This window comes from Coturnix japonica, unplaced genomic scaffold (assembly GCF_054131305.1).
Source record: "Coturnix japonica strain WE unplaced genomic scaffold, WE-NBRP24 Scf049, whole genome shotgun sequence".
NCBI classification, from domain to species: Eukaryota; Metazoa; Chordata; class Aves; order Galliformes; family Phasianidae; genus Coturnix; species Coturnix japonica.
The window spans coordinates 204,243-223,318 of NW_028188952.1; the positions used below are offsets into that span (position 1 = coordinate 204,243).

Below are 19,076 nucleotides of genomic sequence, written 5' to 3' on the forward strand. Positions count from 1 at the left end.
GCTTGCACTGTTTGTTTAAATGAGAGCTACTCTCCTGGCTCGTGGTTTGTATCCATCTGTCTGTTCTCCTTGGTCCTTGCATTTATTTACGTGCTCAGTTCTGATGTTGACAGTGCTGGACGTCAATGAATGCTTGGAGGTGCAATCTTCCTTTCTGTTTTCTTGATGATTCATGCTATTAGGAGATGCTTCCTGCCTTTCCATGACTTAGTGAAAGCCATCCATTTCATAACATCTCCTTAACTCTTAGCAGAGCTTATAGTTTGTTCCCAAAACTCCCACTGTTTTCACTGCAAAGCATGACCAGACTGTGAAATAGCTTGGCTGCTCTGGTGAATAATCTGTTAGACTCCTTTAATAAACGGCAGTTGTATTTATCTTACTCCATAGGGCTTTTCATCTCTAAACATTTGAGTGCAGAAACTGTCCACTAGTGAAATGCAGCCGTCTCTCTTGGAGACAGAGTGGGAGGCAGACAGGCGTTTTACTACACGGTTTAGAGTGAGAGGAATTTTGTTTAAGGACAATGAGGGAAAGCTGAGCTTGTGTGCTGAATGACCCTTTGATCTTCCACGTTCATGCTCAGCTGATCAGGACTTTAAATCTAAGCTCTGGCTGCTCCTACCCATAGCAAACAGCCAGAAGTGTTGTCTCATTTAGAACCAGAGTGCTGGACTAGAATGGCAGTGCTGCAGTGACATCTGTTCAGCCTTGCATGTCTCCTATCTGCTTGTTATTTCCACACAGCCGTTCTGGGATGGGGAGTAGGTTGTACACGAGGGAGTAAATGGGGGAGGGTAAAGCCAAGCCTGTTAGACAGAGTTATTTTGCTGCATGCTTGTAAGCTGAGGAATGGGCAGTGCTGTAGCATTAAGGGCCATGTGGAGCATGCTGCATAGGTCAGTCCATAGCTATAAGGGAACCCTAAAGCTTTGTGGTGTTTGCTGTGATGAAATGACTGTCTGCCCAGGGCTCTGAAGGGTGAGGAGAGTTAACCAGTGGTGTGGCTGGTCAGCTGTGTGCTGTGGCAGATGCAATAGAAGCGACCAGACACAGTATGATAAGAAGATGGATCCTTGACCTGCAGTTGTAAAAGCTCGTTACTTCAGCTACTATGCAGCACATCATTAGGAAACTTAATTACTGGGAGGTGACTCCATGGCGTAGGCTAGAGTGTAGCCTGCAGGAATGGAGGAGCTGTAATTTTATGCTTGTTTGTGGTGTATCTCTCCCCAGCAATGGCTGATCTTGTTGCAAATGAAACAAACTTGGCTGGCTGATAATGTGCAGCTCATCTGGGCTAGCGTGGCTGCAGCCCCTTGATAGGGGCCTTGATAGGTAGCAGCTGGGGATGGCTCGCTTCTTCCTATGGAATCAAACAAAACGTGGCTTGTTTTTAAAGCTTGGAGGAAACATTTGATGAAAGCAAAACTTGGACTCGAGACAACGTGGTGCTTTGCTTAACTGTGCTGATCTGCTTTAATTTGAGTTGGCCTTACAGTATTTATAGCATGAGATACGGTAAGAACAGCCAGAGGCACAGCTGGGTGACCTTTGTGCTATAACAAAACAACGCAGAGGAGAGGGAAGATTTGGAGTTAGTTCCAGCTGTGAGCATTGCAGTGCTGCAAAGAAACTGAAAGGTGGGTTTCAATTAGGACTGATAGAGAACCCTGAGTGAACTGACTGCAATAGCAAGGAGTCACCATTGCTCTGTTAGGCCTTTAAGAATGCTGTTGTTGTCCCCATCAACACCTTGCTTTGCTAATAGCTGCTGTGTGTGTTGGGGGAGGAAATAACTTCAGGAAGGGCGTCCTTGATACGAAGGAATGTCTGTATGCAGAACAGCAGCCAAGCTTTGAAGTTGTGCTCGGTGTGATTGCTTTTTAACCTTGTTTCTGCCTTGGGAAAACAGGCATCCGAGGGACCTTTGCTTTGTTTCAAACTCAGTGTGAGGTTGAAAGAAGGAATGGGTGGATAAAAGCAATTCACCAGCAAACAGCTCAACTGTTTGAACTCCCAGAATTGCCCCTTAATGGTGCTGCTGTTCTGGAATGTTCTCCAGCCCTTCAACCAGACCTGAGCAGAGATCACTGTGCCTCGCTGTACCACTGTGATTCCGAGTCTTATCAGCCATCTCACAGCACTCCTTGCTGGGAGAGATAGGGCCAATGAGTTTGATGGGTGCCATTGTTTGGTTACCAAGAACTAACAAGCAAAGATGTGGCTTTTATCTCATCTTTGCTTCCAGCAGGAGGTACATTGTCCTCCTGAAGCCCTGCAGTGCATGAAGCCCTGCAATACACGAAGCCTTGCAATGCACGGAGCCCTGCAGTATTATATGAGGCCCTGCAGTATTATATGAGGCCCTGCAGGTATTATATGAGGCCCTGCGGTATTATATGAGGCCCTGCAGTATTATATGAGGCCCTGCAGTATTATATGGAGCCCTGCAGTATTATATGGAGCCCTGCAGTATTATATGGAGCCCTGCAGTATTATATGGAGCCCTGCAGTATTATATGAGGCCCTGCAGTATTATATGAAGCCCTGCGGTATTATATGGAGCCCTGCAGGTATTATATGAGGCCCTGCAGTATTATATGGAGCCCTGCAATGCACGAAGCCCTGCAACACACAAAGCATTGCAATATACAAAGCCCTGCAATATTATATGAAGCCCTGCAATGCACGGAGCACTGCAGTATTATATGGAGCCCTGCAATGCACGCAGCCCTGCAATGCACAAGGCATTGCAATATACAAAGCCCTGCAATAATGCACAAAGCCCTGCAATGCACGGAGCACTGCAACACACAAAGCATTGCAACGCACGCAGCCCTGCAACACACGCTGCCTCTCCCCCCTGCAGGCTTCTCTTCCTAGAAGCAGCAGGTTGCACTGCCTGCTTTCCCACCTGCAAACAGATACAGGCAGAGGACGGGCCGTGCTCCTGCATGGGGTCACCCATAGCTGCCATCCTGCCTTGGGTTTGGTAGAGATACAGGGGTTGTTTAAGGAACGTGAGCAAAGAACCCCAAGTGTTGTAGGGGTTGGAACGAGGTGGCGGTGGGCGCCATGATGGGACCGGCCTGACAAGGCGAAAGAGAAACCGCAGTCGAAGGCTGTGATTGGTCGCCGGCTGCTGTGAGGGGGCGGGATTTAAGGCTGTAGTTCGTTTGTGATTGGTTCTGACTAAAGGTTTGACGCTTGTTAAGGATTGCAGCGTTCCGATTGGCTACATATACAGCGCGTGCGGCGAGGAGCTCTTGAGGCCTCCTGATTGGCTTACATTAAGTGGGCGGAGCTATCGGCTACCCAATAAGCGCATGGCTCCTCCTTTTAGCCCCGCCCCCGAGCGTTTAAAAGCGGTGGCAGCGGCGGTGTGCGCTCAGTGCGGCGGGTCGGGCCGGGCATGGCGGGTGCTGTGGGCACCTCGTGCTGCCGCGGGGGGGCTGGGGGGCTCCAGCCGCTACGTGCCACCATCCCCTTCCAGCTCCAGCAGCGCCACGGGGGCCGGGCAGGTAAAGCGGGTACCTCGGCTGGACTCGGCTCTACGGGGCTGTACAGCCACCTCCGAACCGCAGCCTGTGGAGCTGGGGCCGAAAATGGGGGGAAAAAAAGGGCTGGGAAGAGCAGGACGTGGCTGCGGGGTGGGGGGAGGGCAGGGAGCGGTCGGGACAAAGCCCAGCTCCGGCCCCACGCGTGGGCTGGTTCCCATAACCCGGCCCTTTGTTCGGTACCGCAGCCGTGAGTCCATTTCCAATTGAGTTACATCGTGAAGGTTTCACCCCCGACTGATTGAAATAGAACTTTTTGCTGAGCTCCTTTGGGATTTCCTTTATGTGCATATGGATGAGCTGCTGGTGGCCTTTGGGTCTGTACTATAACCCTCATCGGGTCTGCAAAGCACCGAGGGCTGCTCCCATAGTGGATACAGCAGCTGCAAACCGGCCCCAAATGAGAACGAACAGCCCTTCCCAAGCTCTGTGCTCTTCATTGCTTTAGGATTGAGTCTCGTGCTGCTCCTGGCTTTGCTTTGCTTTGCTTTGCATCGATCCGAGGAGCTATTAAAAAGCTTCTCGCTCAATTTACGCTTGAAACGAGTTAATGAAATAAACGCTGAGCTCTGGGCTCTTCTTCCTTCTCAGCATGTGCTGAAAGGGAAGGTGAACTTACTGCTAATAGGGCAATTATCCCGTAGCTTCAGTTGTTACCGAAAATCAAACCTCAAAGAAAGGAGGAGGCAGGAGGGAGCTGAGCGCTGTGTCTGCACGCAGCAGCGTGTGCCTTTCCCAGGGCAAAAAGGCTTCAGCTCCATTGACACGAAGCAGAATTGCTGCTCTTCATTTCTTCCTGGCTCTGTGCCTCACTGCCGGGGCTGTAACAGCTTCATTTCTTTCCCTTCCTCTTGATCATAGACATGATCAAGTGTTTGAATTTCCATTGCTCTCTGCCTCAATTTGCTCCCTGTGTGTGTGGGAGCAGCAAGGCTTTAAGCAAAGAAACTGCTCTGGTGGTGATTCACTATCGCAGATCTCTGCTCCCACCTTTTGGGAGCCAAACGTGTTGCTTTGGCACCTCTTCCCCTTCTGTCTCAGCCTCCTGTCCTGGCTTTGCAGGGATCTCTGTGCTCAGAGAGATGCTGTGAGATCCAGGGGCTGATCCTGCAGCTGCTCTGATAATAGAGGATCCCATTGAAACCAGGAGCAGCTGTTGAGTCTCTCAAAGGGCTTCTGTTGAAAGGCAGAGCTGGAGCTGGGGGATGCCAGGAAGTTGGGCTCAGAGTGTTTTAAAGGAGTCGATTTGGCTGCTTAGAGATCAAGATATCAGATTCATTGCTTGGCATCCTGAGATGCGGCATTGCCGTCCCTTTGAATCCTGTGTCCTCTTGAAAGTGCTGTGGCTTTCAGTAGTGCAGTGGGTAGGTGTGTATTCTGGTTTGCTCCATGCTCAGGCCGGACCCGTCCTTGATGCGTTCCCTTCTTCCAAGTGAGGTGGTGCTGGGTGCTCATGGGGCTCCGTGGGGATGGAGACCCTGAAGCTTAAGGCAGCCCATGGGTCTGCTTGTGCTATGGAGACACTGAAGCTTAAGGCAGCCCATGGGTCTGTTGTGCTATGGAGACCCTGAAGCTTAAAGCAGCCCATGGGTCTGTTGTGCTATGGAGACCCTGAAGCTTAAAGCAGCCCATGGGTCTGTTGTGCTATGGAGACCCTGAAGCTTAAAGCAGCCCATGGGTTTGCTTGTGCTGTGTGTGCTCTGGGTTGGTTCCTCCCAATCCTACATTGCAACACCTGAAACATTGGAAGTTCCTCCCTCTGTGCTCGAGTTGCTTTGAGCTCTGTTCTTTTCCATCACATCGAACCTGGCCTTCTAAAGTAAGACAACCAGAAGTCTTTACGCCTTTTCCACTCTAGCACTGGAGAAATAGGATTGTTGAAATAGGAACTTGCATTTTAAGTGTGAACGTAAGCAGGTGAGTAAGCTTAGCTGTCTAAATTGGATCACACACAGAGGGAAGGAAGATGGAATACAGTAGAAAAGCAAAGTCATGTTTTGTGTTATGAGTTGAGCAGCTTTTAGAACATTCTTGATTAAAATCAGTGAGTGAGGATGGAGCTGGACAAGAAGCTCCCACCAGCTGCTCTTCTCAGCAGTGATTTGGAATGGATGGAATCGATTCCTCGCAGGGAGGTGAGGTTGTGCCTTTGTCCTCCTGGCCCTGTGCAGGTTTGTCAGTGATGATGTGCCAAAGGAATGAAGGGCAGCAACAGAACTGCAGCTCATCCATCGTCCAGGAGCATCTGACAAGTGCTGGGCACCACTTCACATCCCTCGTGAGCATGAGTGTGAATCCCCTGTGATGGCCAGCAGAATCCAGGCCTGTGTGTGCCTTACAGCTCTTCATGAAGCTCTTTAGCTGGGCCAACTCATCTCCTTGGGATTTCATTGCTTTCCTGCTCAACTTTCTTGCTTCTGAGACGTCCAGTTGTTTTGCTGTGTGGATCCTGAAGTAAGCAGGCTGCCAATAGCTTTATTTGGTATCTGAATGAAAGCCAATGAGTGGGACACTGTTTGTAGGCTGTATTGTCTGAGGGGATGTTTAGCAGAAGGAAAATGTCACTTTACCACTTGAAAATGCTGTGGGAACGCAGCCCACTTGATAGTGCTGGTAACAGCGTCTCTTCTTCCCTTTGCAGGCCTCAAATAATGAGTGAGGGTCCTTTCTGCCTCCCTCTTATTAGTTGAACATGGTAATTTCTTCAGGCCTTGCTTTAGGAGCTGGTACCCAGTGGTGTTTCTGTATCCTGGGGATGTGAGTGAAGGCTGTCATTACCAAAATAGCCCTCCAGGTGTTTGTGGTATGTGGAGTTTCCTTTTCTGCTCATTGACACCTGCAGCTTTTTAGAGGGGGGTGCTTAAGCAAATGAACGAGGAGCACAGAGACCTGCATGGTCCGTATCGCATCCACAGCGTGAAACTGAGAAACCTGTAGGGAAGGAGGATCAGAAGAAGCAGTTTGTTGGGTACCAGCTCTCCAAAAAAGAAACAGAAACCCTCAAAAAGAGAAACCAAAGCCTTCAAGTGGAGGACTGGCATGGGACAGCTGCACTGTGCCAATGGCTGCTTTGCAAGCTCTATAAGCTTTGCTATCCTAAATGTTAGGGTTTGACTCCCAGGAGTTCTGCTTTTGCCTTCAGGGTTTTGCTGGTGGATATAAAGGGTTAAGTACAGTGGGGCAAAGCAGTTGTATGGAGGCTGATGTGGGATGGGAAAGCCTTGGAGATGTCCTGCTGCTCTCCAGGAAGAATCCTGCTTGTGTCCCATGAAATCAAATCACTCCCGGTATCAAACATCTAAGCACAATGCGTGGCTCAGGTGGGAGCGTTGCAGGTGGCTTTGTTGAATGTAGAACGAGTTTGTGGCCGAGTAATTGGAGCCCATTCACAGCACTGCAGCCCTCAGCTGATATGGATCAGACCTTCCATCTAAACTTGCTGCTTCCAGTTTGTCAGCCTGTGGATACGGGTGTGGGAAAGGGGAAACAAAGGACACATCCACAACTCATCTTGACTCGTGTTGACGTTCTGTGGGTGAAACAAGTTTTTCCTTGCTTTCCAATGCTGGAGGTGACATTGAAATGTGCAGCAATGGGAGCACACAGTGGGTTTGATCTGCAGAAGGCTCCGGAGGAACACTCGGCTCATTGACCCTCCATGGATGTTTGCTTCTGGATCTTTCTATCAGCTGGGGTTTGTCTCATAGAGCTGCATGGAGCACAGCTGAGCTTTCACATTTGTTGGGTAAGAACTGGAAGAACCCGGGCACTAATCTGTGCTGTTCCAGGTGGGGTGAACATTTCCTTATGGTGCAGAGGAAAAAAAGCTTTGCTATAGAAGCAATGCTGAGCACCAAAGTGCAGCGAGTTCTCCTTTATGCAAAGCTTGGTGTTGAAATAGCCTGCACATGGCGAGACCTTTAAGCTGCATTGAGTGCAGCTGGTTGTGCTTGGCATGTTCCCCATTGCTTGTGCAGTTCAAGGTGATGGCACCGAGTCTGCTGGGTGTGATTGTGCTCGTATCAATGGGACTTGTAAAATCCATTCCCTCTTGGGATGGTTGCAGAGGAAAAAAGGCAAGGATTTGAAGATGGTGCTGTGGTTTGTCTGCATAGTGGTGGATGGCTGCTCCCATGGCTGCCTGTGTGTCACTGCACAGAGCTGCTGCTCCTGCCCTCACTTGGTTTCTCCCACTTTGCCATCCTCATTCTGCAGGGGTCACTGGGTGCAGTTCCTGGCTTGGTCCTGTGGCTGCTGCCCTGCATTGAGCTGAGGTGGGAGGCACAAGGAAAGCCATGGCAGGGGCAGCAGATCAGTAGGTTTTTTCTCACCTTTCCTTCCCAATGGAGGCTTTTCTCAGTAGTTTCACTCTGGGCCCTGCCCTGAAACTCATCCTAATGACAACTATGAATGGGAAAGAGGCTTTTGTCATGCAGCTCGGTTTGATTGATGTAGCTGCATGTCTATAAAGCACAAGGTGCCTTTTTCCTTGCTTTCCAGCTTGATTGTAACTGTAGAAATACTGAGGATGTCTCTGCTCTGTTTGCTTTACTTTGTACTGGAACATTTCCAAGGGCTCGGGAATCAAAGGTTCCTCACCTTGGCCCTGCCTTCCGCTGAGATCTTGGTTCCCAGATGCTTATCAGAGTTGATTTAAGGAGGTGTATCAAAAAGGGGGTGGGGGGAGGAAGGCACCCCCAGCTCTGTGTTCATAGCTGGGCTTTCACTTTTCAGATAGGGGATGTGGGTGATTGAGCAGCTCCTCGGTCAACTCTCTTTTTTCCAGATCGGAGTGAAAATTACCCCAAAATCTGCAGTTAGAAGAGGTTTTTGCTTATCTCTGAACCCACCCTTACAGTCTGTGAGGCTGCCTGCCCTTCTGTTTGTTTCTGATCCTCCACCAATTTCAGCACAGAAGTCCATCCAGAGACACAACCCTCCTGTCAATGGGAGCAGATGGGTGTGCGTTGCATTGGCCCAATGGAGGCAACGTGTGCTTCGACCAAAGGCTGAAATTCTTCAGATTGTTTTCTCATTCGGAAAACAAACTTAGAATTAAGATCAAGGTGAAAAGTTCAGCTCCTTTCCTCCATTAATGGTGCTCAGTTCCAGCTCCTGGGCTGTGGCCTGAGCTGCTGCTGGTCCTTCCTGGTGTCTCACTGTGATGCTGGGCAGTTTTGCTTTCCCAGTGCTGCACTTTGTGTGCAGGAGAAGCACTGAAGCAGAGGCAGATCTGCTGTTATCCTCAGGGCTGTGTGCGTTTTGCTTTACTTAAGCCACGTGCATTGGGTTTGAGCGACAGTCATGAGGGGGATTGCAATACAACCACAGCTTCTGTCTCCTCACCGGAAGGTGTGATGGATTTCCCTGCCTTTCTGCATTGATGTGCATTGCACAGAGCTCTGAAATCCCATCCTGGGCTGACTGTGAGTTTTGTATCTTCTTAAAAGCCAAAGGGACCCAAACCACCTGCTTGCTGCTGGGGATTCAGTGCTGTTTGGAAGCAACCTGTCAGGTAACGTGACTGATTGATCCACTCTGAAGGGACTGAAATGAGGGGCTGAAATGAGACCTGAACAGCTTTATAACATCAGAGCATCACTTCTCATCTTGATTTCACCACCATTTCCACTGTTCATCACTGCTCTGCCCTCAGTTTGGAGTCCCCTGGGTAGGAGCTGCATTGTAAGGAACATTACAAGGTATAAACAAGGGAAGCTGCTGCAGAACTTAAAGAATCAGCTGTAATTTCTGTTACAGTTGGGTGGAAGAGATTTGCATGAGTCAGTTATTGACCGAGCTGCTTAGGTTCCAATTCAACCTGATGCTTCCTGTGAAAGCTTACAGCTCTTGTTAAAGCCAATGAGCAGAAAGCTGCATCCCAATGCATTCCCTGTGCCTGGTTAGTGCTGAAGCGTCCCATTGCTTCGTGGTTCACTTTAAAGCTGGTTGTATTGAAACGTGGGCTGTTGTTTCATGCTCTGTCACTTTAAGACAGGCTTCTCATGGAAGCCTTCCAGAAATGTCAGGGTCTGAGCAGTCCCTCAATCTCTAAACAGGCTTCTGATGTTAGAGGGTGGGTTTCCCCAGGGTGAAATTCAGGGAAGGAAGGAATAAAGTTTTATGACTTCTAAAAAGAAAGCAGTAGTGGGAACACTGGGTTTTGTTTGTGGATTCAGCTCATTGAACAGTGACTGGAGAATTGGAGGGTCCTTTTGGTTCCTGTTGTAATCAATGGGCTGTAGATGTTTCTCTTTTTAGATGGTCTGGCACATAGAGATGAGCTCCCTGTGTTGTGGCTGGGAAAGACCAGAGGCCCTGCAGATCCAGAGCTCCGTGCTGAAGGCTTCCTGTGCTGAAGGCTTCCTGCTTGTGCTCGCATGCATCACACTGATCTCCTGGATCGGAGCAGCCCAGTGGCTCCTGGAAGCACAGTGATAACTCTTATCTCCAGCAGCTTTGCTGTCACGTGAGAAGTAAAAGCACCACAGCCAACACTTCTCAGCTGTGGAGCTGCCAGGACCCAGAGCTGGGACCAGGTGGCAGCTGTGCAGCTCGGTGCTGGGTGCTGATAACGGCTCAGGGCTGCACACAGGACACTCCACCCTGCTGCAGCACCTGGCTCCCTGCAGCCACTGCTTGGCCTCCATGTCTCTGAGTGCTGCTCACAGCTCTTGCCTTGTGATGCTCCCAAATGGAGCTGCAATGCTCTTGTAGTGTGCATAGGGTGCTGTGCACCATGGATGTGTCCCTGCTGTGCTCCAGGTGCTCATGGGCTGCATTTGGGGCGGCAGCCACACGGGATGGAGGTGTGAGCGATGGGGCACTGGAGAGGAAGCTGCAAATGCTCCCAGGTTTCTAAATTAGTGGGAGCTGTCTTAAGCCATCCCCTGTTGGAAGCAGGGAGCGCGCCTTGAGATGCCAGCTGGGCCGACACAATAAGCCTTTAATCCTGTGTGGACCTTATGAGGTGTGGCTGCGGTGCAAGGACTAATGCTGTTCCAGCCCTCCCACGTGGCTTTTTTGTTCCTACCCTTCTCTCATCTAGAACTCGAATTCCACTTCTCAGATGGCATTTTAGCTGATAAAAAAGAGGTATTTACCCAAGCAGTGAGCACAGCGTGTCACACAGTGAGAGCTGAGACGCCTCTATAGAGGTATTTGGCACACAGTGTGGTGCTGGGTTCAGCTTGGTCAACTCACTGCCAGCCTTACCCTGAGTTTAGGGAGGAAGGAGAGAATGTCTGTGCAAAGCACACCTGGAGCAGAGCTGCTCGTGGCCTCATTACACTGCCAGGAGGCCACGGGGGCTGATTGTAATGCAATTTGCATGTCTAATCAAAATGAAATGCAAACAGACTATTCTGCTGGCTTGAACTTGCCTCTGATGATTGCTGCCTTTTTGGGTTTGGTGATAACAGCTTTCAGCTGCAGGGCTGGTGACAGGGCTGCAGGAGAGGGCAGCTGTGTGCTATACGTTGAACTACTTGTATGCATGAAGCTTTTCCTTCCTGGTGTTTGTAGGTTCTGCTGTGAAATCTGGGGGTCACCTCCTGGAACAGGGAAGCAGAGTGAGCCCAGGGCTGCAGGGTGGGTGCTGGGGTGCTGCCATCCTGCCCTGGGTTACAGCAGCGCTCGTGTTGTGCTCTTCCTTCCTGCTGGTTGCTGGGTGAGCGCCTGCAGGATCCAGAGCTCTGCAGGTGTTCTCTAGGCCTCCCTTGGCTGGGAGCAGGCGGTTGCGTGCTTCCTATGCTGCAATCAAGGCATGCAACCTGCCCATCTCTGCTGGGTCCTTGCAGCTGAAGCGTTGTGCTCCAGCTAATAAGAAATAGGGCTCTGTAGGTGCAAGGTTGCCCCGCTGAGCACTTCACCTGGTTGTGTAGCAGCTCCATTGGCTCAGACTGGAATGTCAGATCACTACTTTCAAGCAGGAACTGAAGGGCCGCAGTAAAATCTGCTGTATAGAAGCAGCCTCTCAGTGATAAGGGCAGGAGCTCCACCAGCCCTCACTGCCCCGCTCTGCTGTGTGGTTCTCATAGCCCAGCGGCAGCAGACTGGGAGCTCAGGGCCTCCAATAGCACTTAAATATCCAAGAAGTGAATGAGCTTCTCCAGGCTGTGTGTGCTCCCTCCCTCCTTGGTTTCTTTGCAGTGGATGTGGGCTTGCTGGCAGGGATGGCTGTTGCTGGAGCTGTGCTTTGGAAGCCTTAATGTCCTCCTCTCTTCTCTCCTGTGCAGCGAGTGTTCCCTGTGCTGCTGTTGCTGTGGAGAAGCCATGCAGGCCCCGGCAGCCCCACGTGCGTCGCACCTCCTCACTGGACACCATCGTGGGCTCCTACCTGCTGGGGCAATGGCCACGGGACGCTGATGGAGCTTCTGCCTCGTGCATGAACGACAAAGCTACCCAGGTACGGATACAGGCTGTGCGGGACGTCCCTGGGCCAGGAAGGGGCTGAAGGACTGCAACGGGTGTAAACTGGGCCAAGAGAGGAAGCGTTGCATTGCCCTCCATCCAGCTGCAGCTTTCTAGGAAGGCTGTTTTTTTCCCCTTGTGCTTTTCAGCTCCATGATTCCATTTCGGTGCAGAGTTAGAATTTCCTTGGCCTTGTTTGGAGGCAGATGGCCCCTGGCTTTCTGCTCCAGCCCTGGCTCAGTGCTCGGGGTTTTTTTCTTGCTTGCAGCTATGGGCCAAGTCCTTATATAACACACATGGGCCGCGTGCTCCCACAGAAGGGCTCACTAACACAGCACAGCTCTACCGTGGGATGGAATTGCTCCAGACCTCAAGGAACTCTTAGCAACCTGTAAATATTACTGCATGGCAGCAAATAGTGCTCGCCTATCTGCAGAGGTGGGGGAATTCAGAAGGATAAGAGCATCCGTTAGCTTAGCAAGCCGTTTATTTAGCACGCTCTGCCTGTGTTAACTTTGCTGTTTGATCTTTGCTGTTCAACCATTTATTACTGGGCTGTTTGCAGGAAGTTCCCAATTGGATTCCAGCTTCCATTGTCCTCTCCCAAAGCGGTTCTGCCTGCTTTTGTTTCAGTCCTGGTTTCCAGGAGTGCAGCAGAAGGGAAGGAGTTTGTCAACCTTTATTTCTCAGTGAGGGAATCCCACTCTTCCTTTCTGTCTCAAGGCAGATTGGTGAGCACTGAGCTCTTTGCAGCCATTCATTTCCCTTGTGCTTGGTCCCTCCAGAGCATGGAGCTGTTGGCTGTGCTCAGTGTTCCAGCTGCACTGCAGCCCTTCATCTGCTACCTGTAAATGCCCATATGACCTTGCAACACGGCACTGAAAGCAGCCATGATCTCCAGCATTACACACGTGTGCTGCACTGGTCTGTGTGCATATCAGATGCCTTGGCTGTCCTGGACGCTGGGAATAAAGTCCTGCTCTGTGTTCTAACTGTGTTCCTCCAGGAGGCTGATGCCCCTTCCATGCCTTCAGGCCCAGCAGCTCTCAGTGCTGGGACTTTGCTAGTCAATACTGTGTTTACCATCCTCCTTACGCAGCTACTGATCAGCTGTTGTGCAGAGCTGTGGAGATCGGCCATGGTAAGGTGGCTCAGTGAGATACAACTGCAGGTGCTCGATGTGGGGGAGAGCAGCAGCAGCAGCGTGTGCCTTTATCTCGCTGTGCAAAGCGTTTTCTCCCCCCTCTTTCTGAGGAAGCAGCTTTGCCACAGTTAGGACAGCAAGTTCTGTAATTTCCTTCTGCTGTGGCAGCCTAGAAGAGGAGTGGGATGGGCTGCATTCTTTACGTCCAGGTTTTCCTGTTGCAAGAAGCATCTCTTCTTCTTTTCTGAGCCCTGTTTCTTGGTGTGGAGCTCAGTGTTCTGGATGTCTCAGCAATAGAATGGGGTGTTAAAGGAGCTGTTGCTTGAGAGTCTTCATGAGCCTGAAGCTTTTCTCACATCCTGGCCTCATCCAGCAGCTGAAGCTGAGCTTCTCAGCTTTGCCTACAGCAGTAACATGAGATGGAGCTGAGTGTTGCCTCTTAGACTTCTAGCTTTTCCCCCTTACGTACGTGATCTGCTGGGCTGTGAAGTGACACAATGTTCTGGCATAAACACCAAACGCCGTCTGAGTTGTTTAGGAGAGACTATTTGAGGTAGGAAATGAGATCAGATGTGCTGCGTGCTCAGAGTGCGGGGTTAGCCTGAGCTGCAGGGCTTCCTATGGGAGCAGCCTGCTCCTCCACGGGGCGGCTGAGGCTGCTCTGAGCTCAGCAGGACCTCACAGTAATGAGCAGATTGCTTCTGTCAGAGCAAACTGAGCGCTGGGCTCCAATGGAACAGCTGCTGTGCTGCCAGTTCTGCTGATCCTGTGCATGGAGACCCAGGCAGCACACAGTGTGTTGGGAGCGCTGTGCCCTGCATGGGGGGCTGCAAGGAGGGGCTTCATTAGAGCCCGTGCTTTGGAGCAGGGTTGGATTTCTATCTGGAGGTCACCTGCATTCAGTTAGCAAAGGAAAGCCTGCTACCTCTCCAGGTAACTCGCCTTGTTCCTTTGGTTTAAATCCATTTTGAGGCAAGAGGCTTCCGTCATCCTGCTTTCTGGATGGGGTTGTTGCCAACAGCTGCTGTCCTCGCAGTGGCCTCAGGGGAGATGAGGAGGAGCTGTTCTCAGGCCCTTGCACCTCCAGGCAGCCAGTCCCTGAGGATGGAGGAGGGGAGAGTTCTCCGGAGCCTCCCACAGCACAGCAGGGACACGGGGTGGGTGTTTTGTGAGGGCCTGACATGTGATGTTGGGAAAAAGCAGCCCTGCAGCTGACGTGCCTTGGGAGCGTTGTGATGCTGCAGGGCTGCGATGGGGAGGATTGAGTTGAGTGGAAGGAAGTTCACACCCATCGCTGATCAGATCAACCCCTTCTGACTGCCATTGATACTCGTGATGGAGCTGCTGCTTGGAAAACAGCTGTGCAATGCACTGGGGTTGTTTATTGTGCACCAAGAGCCAGCTGAGAGCTGCCAGCCCTTCAGCCAGGCATGAGCAATGGAAGCAGCTGGGCTCTTCCAGCATTGAGTCTGCTGGCCAAACCCTGCTTTTTGGTTACGCCTTTGAACTGCGATAATGGGAGCCTGAGGTCTCAGCAGCAAACTGTGTGTTCTCACAGCTGGGTGAGGCTTTTCCTCTCTGTAACGTTGCTTTGTACAACGAGTGCCTGAGTCCCTACGTCAGCCTGCTTTGGGCTGCAGGCAGCATTGGGGCGTGAGGAACGATGGCTGTGCTTCACATTGCCAGGTGCCCATGGGGATTGAGGAGCTGCCTCCTGAGCAGCTCTGTTGCCATGCAGGTCCCTGAGGTCCTTTAAGATGCTGTGACAACGTTGGGGTTTGGGGCAGTGCAGGAAGGATGCGACCTCAGTGCATTACTGAGTGATAAGGGGGAAGGCTGGGACAGGGCTGTGAAGGGGCAGCAGTTGGTTGCTTTGATTCTTTGGGACTCACCCAGCAGCTTCAGGGCAGTGAATGTTGTGATTGTTCTCAGCAATGTTTCTCCTCGCTTCAGACCCCGGTGTCCTGGCATGACGTGGAAGTGGGGAAAGGCAGCTCCAGTGCTCACAAACGTTCTGCTTCTTGGGGTAGCACAGATCACCGCAGAGAGGTAAAATAGATCACACCCAGCTCCTGAGCAAGGGCTGTGTTAGCTGCTGGTGGGAGTGCTTGTAGGTGGCACAGTGTGCGTGGGCTCCAGCAGGGCCTGGCCCTGATGCTGCAGGTGGAAGATAACCCAGATCCCACCGCAGAATGGGAGCCCTTCCAAGGGGAGGTTTGTGGTGAGGCCTCGTGGGCAGCCCTGGCCCATCCTTGGAGAGGCAGCCGGAGCTGCTTGTTGTACAATTAGAACTGTCTCTATTTTGGCACTTCCTCATGGGTTCAGACAGAGGGGGGGGAGGAGAGAGACGAGACGTGATTATTTGGTTTTGGTGGAGGTGTGTTGGGTTGCTTCATTCTGACGCTGAAACTTTCTTTGCTAGATTGCCAAACTGAAGCAGCAGCTCCAACGAACGAAGCTGAATGGCAGAAGTGGCAAAGAAAAGGAGAAGAGCTCCCCGCTGCAGGGGGACCACGCTGTTCTCACATCGCTCCGGGTAGGTTCACATCTCCCTCTGCTGTCCCTGCACCTCCTGGTGCAAACTTGGGCCTGCTGACATCCCAGCTGCTCTCAGACCTACTGCTCAGTGTCTGAGGAAGGGGAGTGGTTTTTTCTTCCCCCCCTTTTGCTGCTTCAGTAGATCCCCATGCTCCGGACGGGTGGGTTTATGTGGCTCTTGTGCCAGTCTTTGCCAGTCAACCTCCCAGCAGGCTCTGGCTGAGCACTGTGGCATCAGAATGGGATGAGAAATGGCTGAGTTTGTGCCGTCACAACTAACATCTTCGACTCTGGGTTGTTGCAGGACTCTCCTTCAGGCTTCCTTTCTTCGTCTCCTGTTTTGAGGCTCAGTCCTTGCTTGCACAGGAGTCTGGAAGGGCTGAACCAGGAACTGGAGGAAGTGTTTGTGAAGGAACAGGGAGATGAGGAGCTTTTGAGGGTGAGTGAAGGTTGTAGGGTCACCCTGAATCTCCTGCGTGGTCTCAGAAATGCTTTCCTCTCATGACGTTCACTGCCCATATCTGCTTCTTGGCCATGAGAGTGGTCTCTGTGTCCAGTTTTGTTCTAGGCATGTAGCTGCCTGAAGCTTCTTACAGGGGATGCAGAAGGGTCTGTGTCCTGCTCTGTGTGTGGCTGAGCCTCTGCTGGAAGCCAGTAGAACGCTGTAGGAGTGGCTGCTTCTTCACCTTTTCTCTGGTGAAAGGGGTGAGTTTCTCCTTGTTCTGCTGAGACTTTGCTTCTTTCCTAGATCTTGGATGTCCCAGACGGCCACAGAGCACCAGCACCTGCACAGAGAGGCTCTGGAGATGCCTCCCTGATCCTGGAGCCCAGCAGTGGCAGCTGCAGCAGCCTCTCACTTTCTCCTTCCCCTTCTGTGCCTCTCCGTCTTTCTCCACACACCCCAGTGAGACTGGTGGCAGAAGAGCTCTCCTCTGCTGTAGATGAGGTGCAGCTGGATCCAAAAGAGAAAGGCAAGTGCTGAGTCCAGGTGCTGGGGATGCTTAGGAGGGGGATGAGGAGGCTGTGTGGTGGATTGGAAGCTATAGATGAGGAGGTGGGAGGGGGATCTCAGCCACTTTGAGTCGTGGTGGACTTCCTAAGCCCTGGTAATTACACTCCAAGTGGGTGCTATCCTGTTGTACTACACATTGGTTATGAGCAGGGAGCTACACAAATGGTTTTAGCCCACAGCCACAGGGGTGTACTGGAATAACATGCTTGGAATTGGCTTAAACCTGTATTGGATTCTCATTAAAATAGCTTTAAAAGTATCTTTCATCCCTTGTAGAGGAGGGCAGCCCTTCTCCAGTCCTGGCCTTCGCTTCCTCTCCTCGGCCCAACCACAGCTACGTGTTCAAACGGGAACCTCCTGAGGGATGTGAGAAAGTCCGGGCCTTCGAAGAAGCTTCGTAAGTATGAGGGGCTGTGGCTGAAGAGATTCCATCAGCTGAGGTTGGTGCCGTGGCAGGATGCTGGGATGGGAGCAGCTGAGGCTTCAGTTGTGCTGTTGTGTCCTGCTCTGGAAGTAGAGAACAGTCTGTAAGAAAACACTGCAGCAAAACCTTGGCTGCTCAGGTCCTGGTGGAGGAGCTGAAAGCTGCAGTGTTAACCCTGGGACACACTGGGAGGGATGTTGTGAGATCTGCCCTTCCCAGGCAGTAGATAACTCAGCCAGCAGAGTTATCTCTTCTCTCTTGAGAAGGGAGCTGTAAATAAACGTGCTTTCAAAACAAAAAGGGCTGGTTGTGCTGCCCTGTGCACGATGAGCAGCCCAGCTCACAGCAAAGAGATTCAGCTTTTCATCAGGCTCTTTGAAGAGCACACAACCCCAGGTGTTCTCCCTGCAGCCGCAGGCAGTTTGCTGCTCTTGGGGAGCATCCGTTGCTGATCACATCCTCTGCTTCTCTTTCAGCTCCAGCCCTGACCACACCTTTCAGCCTTCCTGCCCAGATAAGAACAAAGTGCACTTCAACCCCACAGGCTCTGCCTTCTGCCCCGTCAGCCTGGTGAAGCCTCTATTCCCAAACGTGGGTTTTCTCTTTAGAGGTTTTCCAGCATCATCCAGCCCCAGCACGGGCATGTTTACATCCTGCCAACCCACAGCCCCCCCCTCCCCATTCCTTGGGGCACGGAAGGACGCTGCTGTAGTAGATAACTTCAGCGACGCGTCCAAATCGCCTTCACTCAATTATGAACACTGGAAACGTGGGCAGCCGGAGGAGAGCGTCGTCTTCCACAGCTCTCTGGTTGTGTGAAGCCTTTAGAGGGGGAAAGTCAGCCAGCAACAGCAGCTCTGGCTCCTCAGTGCATCTGGGCCATCCCGTGGAGATGAATGCCTTGAGGTTGGGACTTGACAGCCAAAGGGGGGGCAGCCCTGGGCCTGGAAAGCACAGCGGGCTGCCAAGGATGGAAGCAGCTGAGAAGTACTGAGTTCCACTGGACTCGATGCTGCGGGAGGGGCTCGTTTCCCCCCAAACCTCCCCTGTTCAAAGCACTTTTCCTGCGTTGAATTGTCATTTCCTGTGTGATTGTTTTGCTGGTGAAGAGCAGTTGGGCTGGGCTGGGTTCTCCTGCAATGGGTGGAGCTGAGCTCCCTGAATGCGGTTGAGTTGGGGAGGATTCAGGTGAAGCTTCCAGCCCTTCTCATCTCAGCCTGCACCTCCCTGGACACCAGCATCCATTGAAACATCCATTGGGGAGCCCTGAGACAGCTGTGCTGAACCGGGGGAGCTCAGGTGACCAAATGCTGCCCTATATAAGGGGGGATCTGTGCTGTAGGGGGGTCTGTGCTGCAGGTAGAGATGCTGCTGCCTGTTGGGTGCAGGAAGATGGGATGGGAAACAAGGTGCAGTGCTGGGAGGAGCCCAGTCCTGCTCCATCCCACACACTGGGGCTGCCCTGGGGGGGTTTATGGGCTGCAGGAAACAAAGTGATGCCAGGACGGGGGTTGAAAAACCCCTTTAAGAGCAGCATTAGTTGCCGTTGTGTTACAAAGGCTGCGGGTTGGACTGAAGAAGCCTCTATTTTCTTACACGTCTGATGTAGAAACTCTATTTTTCTTCCAAAGACACTATTTTTGCAGCTGTTTTGGAGTTTGTATTTTACGGACAAGAGCTTAAAGGAGGGACATTGTTGTGTTCGGAGGGGCTTTTTGATGCTGTGTTGGCAGTTCCGTGGAGAAATAAAACCTTTCATGCATTTAAAGGCTTTTCCTTGTGTTTTGGGGGGTGGGTTTAACGCTCCTCAGTGTGAATGGGGTCGGACTTCCTGGTCAGGTGATGGTGGGAACGCCAGCCGAGCCTGCAGCCAGTCAGCGCGCTCCACATCTGCTTACATCACACCGGGGCATGGAGCTCATGAAGGCCCCCAACATGGGGCTGCCCTAGCGGTCCCCGCAGTCCCATCGTGTCCGAACCGCGTTG

At 51.7% G+C, this 19,076-nt stretch overlaps 1 protein-coding gene across 6 annotated transcripts; it reads left to right on the forward strand.

The window, feature by feature from the left end:
• Nucleotides 1-4: 4 nt before the first annotated feature.
• Nucleotides 5-18,858, forward strand: FAM117A (family with sequence similarity 117 member A). 6 transcript variants are annotated; one of them, XM_085532234.1, is made up of 8 exons: nt 5-44; nt 11,798-11,967; nt 15,049-15,165; nt 15,539-15,652; nt 15,959-16,093; nt 16,403-16,625; nt 16,943-17,063; nt 17,567-18,858. In XM_085532234.1, exons 1-8 carry the CDS (start codon nt 20-22, stop codon nt 17,907-17,909), a joined length of 1,248 nt encoding a protein of 415 aa, XP_085388360.1. In that variant the 5' UTR covers nt 5-19; the 3' UTR covers nt 17,910-18,858. The 6 variants fall into 6 exon arrangements, with proteins under 6 accessions (XP_085388360.1, XP_085388359.1, XP_015741181.2 ...); XM_085532233.1 differs by lacking the exon at nt 5-44 and adding an exon at nt 3,394-3,524; XM_015885695.3 differs by lacking the exon at nt 5-44 and adding an exon at nt 3,394-3,524 and having other exon boundaries at nt 15,070-15,165.
• The last annotated feature ends 218 nt before the right edge of the window (nt 18,859-19,076 follow it).